The 7168-nt window shown below is 72.3% G+C and overlaps 1 protein-coding gene across 1 annotated transcript; it reads right to left on the minus strand.

Moving 5' to 3' along the window:
• Nucleotides 1-914: 914 nt before the first annotated feature.
• Nucleotides 915-6133, minus strand: CNN2 (calponin 2). Its single transcript, XM_082495585.1, has 7 exons — nucleotides 6033-6133; nucleotides 2792-2913; nucleotides 2390-2456; nucleotides 2161-2298; nucleotides 1862-1978; nucleotides 1429-1575; nucleotides 915-1351 (listed from the first exon to the last, which is right to left on the minus strand). Exons 1-7 carry the CDS (start codon nucleotides 6093-6095, stop codon nucleotides 1085-1087), a joined length of 921 nt encoding a protein of 306 aa, XP_082351711.1. The 5' UTR covers nucleotides 6096-6133; the 3' UTR covers nucleotides 915-1084.
• Nucleotides 6134-7168: the final 1035 nt, after the last annotated feature.

Genomic DNA, 7168 nt, shown 5'->3' on the forward strand with positions numbered 1-7168 from the left:
GACGTCATGGAAAGCGTGTCTTAAAGGGACCCGTGCGGCGCGGGGAGAGGGGGTGGGAGTGTCCCCGTCCCGGGGGTGGACGCCCTCGGGGGACGGAGCCCGGGCCGGGGGGAGACCCCCGGTGCGGGTCAGGCCGAGCCGCGGGGCCGCCCGGCGGGGGGGGGGGGGGGGGGGGGGGGGGCGTGATAGGGAGACACCCCCGTGCGCCCCCCCCCACCCCCCCCGCGGGCTCCCGAGGGACAGAGGGGTCCCCCACCCCCGGGGCTGCGGCAGCCTCGGGCCGGGGGGCAGCGGGGCGGCAGCGATGGCCGCGGGGAGGGGGGGGGCGGGGGCAGCGGCCGCTGAGTCACGGCGCGGCGGGCAGCGCCGCACTGCCCTGCGGGGGGTGTTATTGCCCGCGGGGGTCGCGCCCGGGGCCGGGGCAGCTCCCACCCACCCCCCGCAAGGCCTGGGGGGCCCCGGCCTCAGCGCTCACACGGGGCGTCTGCACCAGCAACCGCCGCCGGCTTCAGATAAAAAGTCGGGTTTTTAAAAAAAAAAAAAGTTTCGCTTCTGGAGATCACAGGAGAGCGCGAGGCTGCTGCGCACCCCCCCTTCCGCCCCCCCCGTCCCGCCGCCCCGGGCTCCCCACGCCTGAGGGCTCTCCCGGCCGTGCCCCCCCGGCCCGCCGCCCCGAGCCCCTCTCCTCCGCGGGGCCGAGCGGGGACCTGCCAGCACGGGGGGCGGCTGTCCCCCCCTCCCCAGCCAAGGCATCGATCGGGGCCGGCGCCGGGGGGGAACGCGTCTTCTTGGCTGCGTGAGAGGAGACAGCGTCCGCTCCTCCGCGCCGGAGCATCCGCCGCATTCCCGCTGCGGGGGCCGGGGCTGCGCTGGGGCCCGGGGGTGCCCGCGGGCTGCGGGAAATGGCCTCTCTCTTCTCTAGAAACATGTTTTATTTCCTTGCTCAGAAAAATAGATTCATTTTAAAAAAAAAAAAAAAAAAAAGAGTTTAAAAAGGGGGAATGACGAAAGTAGAGGCTGGAATGTCGCTGGCAGCAGGGTCTGTACACGAGATGGTGCGAGACGGGACCGGGCAACATCCCGCTCAGTAGCTCTCCTCCTCCTCACGGTAGTAGTGGTACCCGGGGGGGTCCCCGGTCTGGTCACAGGCAGCATTGGCCACCTCGCCCTGGCTGCCCTGTGGGCAGTACTTGGGGTCGTAGATCTGGCGGCCCAAGCCGAAGACCTGGCCGCTCTGGTTGGCGCCCTGGTTGGAGCCCATCTGCAGTGACATGGAGGAGTTGTCGCACTTCTCCGTCCCCATCTTGGCGTCGTAGATGTGTCTCCTGGTGCCGGGAGCCGTCATGCCCACCTAGAAGGACAGGATGGAGCAGGGCTCAGCCGTGGTCCCCCCAACCATCCCTGCCCGCTGTGGCTGCGGTGGCTCACCTGGCTGGCACACTTGTTGGTACCCATCTGGAGGCTGATGGTGGAGTGGTCCATGGGTGGCAGGATCTGGTTCTTGGGGTCGTAGAGGTGCCTCCTGGTGCCGTAGGCCGTCATGCCGGACTGGCTGGCACACTTGTTTGTCCCCATCTGACAAAGGGGTCCAGTGAGACCGAGCGCTGCCCCCTTCTCCTTCCTCCCCGTCCCCCTGTGGCCCAGGGGGGGCACAGCCAGTGCTCCCCGACCCAGCCCTGGCACGGCCTCTCCGGGCTCCCGGCCACGGTGGTCCCAGATCCCGAGGACACCCAGGGCATCTCCAGCCTCGGGTCCCCCCAGCCGGGCTTGGAGCTGTGACGGTGTGTGCTGAGGGTTCGATAACCTGTGCCCCCCCTCACCCCACACCCCACCCCTCGGGAGCGCGCAGGGGGCAGCCCACCTGCAGCCCGATCACGCACTGCCCAGCCTTCATCTTGGCCTCGTCGAAGTTCCTCTGCTGCTTCTCCGAGTACTTCACGCCGATGTCCACACCGCTCTGCATCCCCTTCGTCTTGGCCTGCCAGGGTGGGCGGTGAGGAAGGATGGGGGTCCCAGACCTCCCACCCTCCCCATGGGCAGGGGGAGCCACGGGGTCCCGCAGGCACCACCCCGAGCCGGGGGTCCGCCCAGCCGGTCCCTGTGGGGCTGCGCCCCCTCCCAAGCAGCCACGGCATCTCCGCCATCGCCCCGTGCACTCACCATGCCCGCCAGCGCCAGCAGCGACACCTGCACCTGCGTCAGGTTCCCGCTCTCAAAGAGGTCGTTGGCTTCGAAGAGGTCCACAGGGTTCATGCCGTAGGTGGCCATGGCCTTGATGAAGTTGGAGAGGTTCTCAAGCTGGGAGGGGGGGAGAGGGTGAGACCCCAGTGGGCAGCAGCGGACGGGCCGGGATGGCGGCGGGGCTGCAGGCAGGGCTGCCCGCACCTACCTGGTGCCAGTTCTGCGCCGAGCGGTTGATCTTCCTCACGGAGTTGGGCTGCAGCTTGTTCATGAGCCTGGAGGGAGGCAGGGGAGCGGGGGCTGCGGCGGGGCAGGGACCCCTTTTGGGAAGGTCCAGCCCAGGTCTCCCCCACAAGCATGAGCTCCCCCCCCCCAGAGCTCCCCCCCAGACATGGGCACTTTGGGGGTGACTCCGGCCAAGCAGCGCCACAGACAAAAACTCTGGTGAGTTCCACTGGCGCGGGCATGGCCGGATCCAGCCCACCCTTCCCATCCCACCCCACGGGCTGGTGGGGTCCCCGGGAGGGCAGGTCTCCCACGTCCCCATCCGAGCGGAGCGGGGGCCAGGGGGCTGTGCACGGCATCGCCCGGCGAGCACCGCGGAACTCACTCGCAGAGGATCACCCCATCCTTCAGCCCCTTCTGGAAGTCGGGCCCAATCTGCTGCCCCGTGACGCTCTCGATCCACGTCCGCAGCTCGGCCTCCTTCTGCGGGTCGTACTTCTGGGCGAGCTGGGAGGGACGGCGAGGGGCAGCTCAGGCACGGCCCCGGCGTGCACCCCAACCCCCTGGGGTCCCCCCCAGGCACAGAGACACAGCAAGGTCTCAGACAGCACCGTCCCCGGGAAGCCCTGGGGACACCGGCTGGTCCCCAGCCTCCGCAGGGTCAGGGGCGAACCCCTCAGCCCGGCTGCCCCCACCCCCGAGAGCTGTGGGGTGAGGGGGTCGCAGAGGGGGGCTTGGACAGCCCCGAGATATTTGTCCTGCCACGATTTCCTGGCACACAGTACCCCCTCGCGAGTGGCAGGCAGCGAGAGCCACGGCTGGGAGTAAAAGCAGTGTGACCCCACCAGGGGGGAGCACATCTCCCCCTCCTCCAGCCCCCCACATCCTCCTCCATCAGCTGCTTTTATCCCGTCTGTACATACGATCTGGGGAGCGGGAGCAGCCGGGCTGCCCCTGCCCGTGCCCCTGCCCGTGCCGCTGGCGTGGGAACGGGGACGGCAGCATGAGCACGACGCTGACATCAGACACAGGCATGAGCGCGGCCGGATCCAGCGTGAGCCCACAGAGCGCGGTGCCCCTCGCACACGGCGGCTTCTGAACCTTTCCAGCGGGACGAGGGGGAACTGCCCGCGGGGGCCAGGAGAATCACCCCCCGCCAAGGGCCTGTTCCTCCCCATCCCCTGTGCCCGCGGCAGCCCGGCACTGAGCCCCGGGGTCCCCGGCCGCCCCATGCTCTCCCCTCCGGCGGGGCCGAACGCGCCGCCGCAGATTCCTGGGTCACCGCGGCTATGCCAGGAATGCGGACGCCTCCTCCCAAATGGAGACCAGCTGCCCGGGCCAGCACCATCACCGGCACCATCACCGGCAGCGTCACCTCAGCCCTGGCCTGCAAGGGAAGGAAAAGGCACCCCGGCCTGGGGTGGGAAGAGCCTGGGAGCCCCGAGGGCCGTCACTGCCCCAGCCCGGGCCCTCCTGGGCTCAGCCGGCACCCGTGGACGGCCACAAGGCAGCCACTGACCTCTCGCTCATCCCGTCCCCTCCTGGTCCTGGGACACACCGGGGCTGAGTCCCCACAGACCCCAGCCACGGTCTGGCCCCGCTGCCCGGTGGGGAGACGCCGGCCCCACAGCCCCAAAGGGGAAGCTCGACTGGTGCGGGATGCGGGGACGGTACAGCCGAGCGGGGTCACTCACGCTCGTGACACCATGCGCGTCCCGGCCGGGGGATCCCACTGCCCTACCAGCTGATTTTCTGGTGTGAGGGCAGCGGGTGACAGTTCCTCTTCCCAGCCCACGGCTGGCACAGGAGTTTTTCAGGGCACGGGAGGGGGCAGAGGGGACCAGCCCCTCAGCAGATCCCCCCACAGCCCAGTTTGCAAGAGCTTGCGTGGACTGGGAGGATGCCACTGGTTTAACTGGTTCCCAGTTGGTGACGTCAGCCTCCAGCAGGCACACCGGGGCAGTTAAACTGGCTTAAGTCTTGCTGAATCAAGCTGGAGCACCCGAGATCACGCAGCGGCGAAGCTCCGGCGCGTGTCCACCCGCTCAGCGCTGGGGAGCCCAGCCCAGACACAAGCAGGGACCCGTCTTCGCTCGGTGATGAAATGCAAATCCCTCGCGAGGCCGGGCACAGACAGCTCAGCCCAGCCCAGCCGCGGCCACGGCCACCGCATCCCCACAGCCACATGTGGCTGAGCCGCGGCAGCGGTGCAGGCAGCTGCCCAGCGCCCCTTCTCCTGCCTGCCCCAGCCCCGTCCAGGCAGCTCCCGTGTCCCCAGGCAGGGCACAGCCACGCAGGGCCACCGGCCAACCGCCCCGGGGCTGGGGGTGACCACGGCTCAACCTCTAGTCACCCGGGGCCGGGCACAGCCCAGCACCGCAGCCGCTGCCTGTGCCACTGCCTGGGGTGGCAGCGGTCCCCAGAGCCCGGCCCTGATGGCAGCCCCGGGGCTGCGCAGGGGGCACGGCCAAGGGAAGGGGTTGCTGTCCCACCCCGTTCCCCCCAGCCTGGCAGGACCCCTGTGCCCGCGGTGCCGGAGCCCCCCGCCACGGCGGCAGAGCCCCCTGCCAGGGGTGCAGGAAGGCAGCGATGGTGGCACCTGCAGTCACGGGGTGCACCCGGGCACCCAGCACTGCTCGCCGGCGCCCCAGCCCCGTCCCCGGCAGGAGGGTGCTGGTAGCCGCGGCAGCCGCCTGCACCCTGCGGCACCCGGCCTCTTCCTCGGGGTGTGAAGAGCCCGTCCAGAGGCACTGGTTCCCCTTTCCCCTTCCGGCCCCGCAGTGGCTCGGGTGTGCGAGGCCTGGGGTGGCCGAGGGTGCCCCGGCTGCGCCCCGACGGGGGTCCCGGGCTCCGAGGGGCAGCCGTGGGCCAGGGACTGCTTCTGCCCGTGCCCCGCCAGGGACACCAGCCCTGTCCCTAACGAGGGATGTGGGGACATGGGCCGGGTTGGAGCATCCTGCCGGGGGATGTGAAGCCGCAGGGAGCAGCAGTGAAAGGCACCTGGAGACGTGGGGGGCCGGGGCCATCGCCCCCAGCCCTGGGTGCAGACGGGAACGGTGCCTCGGGGTTCGCGGGGGGTGACAGCGGCCACTGCACGGGCCTGGTCGGGGGTGGGTGAGGCAGTGGGACCCCTCCCGCCCCGGTCCCCTGAAGAGACCTCCCCGGGACCCCGCGGGCAGGGCCAGGGCACCCCGAGACCAGGAGCCCAGCCCCAGCACCCTCAGAGCCCCCGGTGCACCGGGAGGGACCCCCAGCTCCCCGTCCTGTCAGTACCCCCGGCTCCCCATCTTCTCGGGACCCCCACCTCTCCATCCGCCGGTGGCGCCGGGACCCCCGGTGTCCACCCCCGGGACCTCTCCACTCTCCGCCCCCGGAGGTACCGAGCCCCCAACGGCTCCACATGGCCGGGGGCCGGGGACCGGGCACCGGCCCCCCCTCCCCGGGCTGTCCAGGACCCCGGGATGCAACCGGGACCCCCCAGCGGCACCGGGATGCCCGGCTCTCCAGGGCCCCCAGGAACACCGGGAGCCGCAGCGCCCGGTGGCTCCGGTACCCCCCCGGCATCCCCCGACTCGTCCCCGCCCGGTGGCACCGGACACCCCCCCCCGTCCCCCGCCGCGGCTCACCCGGTTCTTGACCTCGGCGGAGAGGCCGTAGGACGGGCCCTTGTTGAACTGGGAGCTGCTCATGGCGGGGAGCGGGACGCGGAGCCGGTACCGGAGCGGGGCGCGGGGAGCGGCGGCGGGACCGGGCGAGACCGGGTGGGGCGGGGCGGGGGGGGCGGGCCCGGCCCCCCCGCGCTGATTGGACGGGGCCGAAATGCCCAAATAAGGGCAGGAGCGGCCGGATCGCGGGGGGGTCCTGCACCCCGACACCGGGACCCGGCGGGAAACCGGTGGCACCGGGAGACCGGGGGGGGCCGGGGCTGGAGCTGGAGCCGTCCCGGGCACGGGTGGGCACAGCCCGGCGCGGGCACACGGGCGGGCGCGCGCACACACCGGTAGACGGGCACACGCGTGTGCATCGCCCCGTACACATCCCTACACCGATGTGCGCCCCCCGACCCACGGGCGCATCCCCGGACAGACACACACACCCGCGCACCCCCCGACCCACGGGCACAGCCCGTGACACCCCCCGCCCCCCCGGCCCGGGGGCGCCCCTGCACACGCGCACTCACACACGCGCGCGCGCACCCACGGCCACGCGCACACGAGGGACACAAGTACGCGCACCCCCCCCCCCTCCCGCCCACGCACCTCCACCCCCGCACACCCCCTCCCCGACCCCCGGGAGCCGCCGGCCCCGCTCCGGTCCCGTCCCGGCCGCCCCCCGCGCCGCCGCCGGCAGATGGCCCACGAGAGGCGGCCCCGGCGCGGCGGCAGCGCGGCCCCGCGGGTGGGGGGGGCGTCCCAGGGACGAAGCGGGGTGTCCCCCCCCGGCCACCCGCGGGGGGCGGCAGCGCCCCGGAGAGAGCGGTGGCGGCAGCCCGTCCCCCTCCCGGGGTGTATCCGCCGCCGCGCCGGGTGCTCCCGTGGGTGAACGGAGCGCCGTGGGGCTGCGGGACCCCGGGAGGCGGGGGGAGACACGTGTGGGGGGCTGTGGGTGCGCAGGGGCTGCGGGGTGGCGGGGACCGGGGGCAGGGCAGGACCCCGGGGGGGCAGCGGGGGGCATCCTGGCACTGCCACCGAGCCCACGGGGGACAGAGCCGGGAGCATCCCACGGGGGGGAGCGCAGAGCCCTGCACCCCACTGACCCCCAC

The sequence above is a fragment of the Vanellus vanellus genome, assembly GCF_965231255.1.
Source record: "Vanellus vanellus genome assembly, chromosome: 25".
Lineage (NCBI taxonomy): Eukaryota > Metazoa > Chordata > Aves > Charadriiformes > Charadriidae > Vanellus > Vanellus vanellus.

Coding starts and splice junctions, on each gene's coding strand:
- CNN2 (XM_082495585.1), bottom strand. CDS start 6,095: ATGAGCAGCTCCCAGTTCAACAAGGGCCCGTCCTACGGCCTCTCCGCC. Junction 2,457..2,791: donor GATGGGGTGATCCTCTGCGA/GTGAGTTCCGCG, acceptor GCCTCCCTCCAG/GCTCATGAACAAGCTGCAGC. Junction 2,299..2,389: donor CGGCGCAGAACTGGCACCAG/GTAGGTGCGGGC, acceptor CCCCCCTCCCAG/CTTGAGAACCTCTCCAACTT.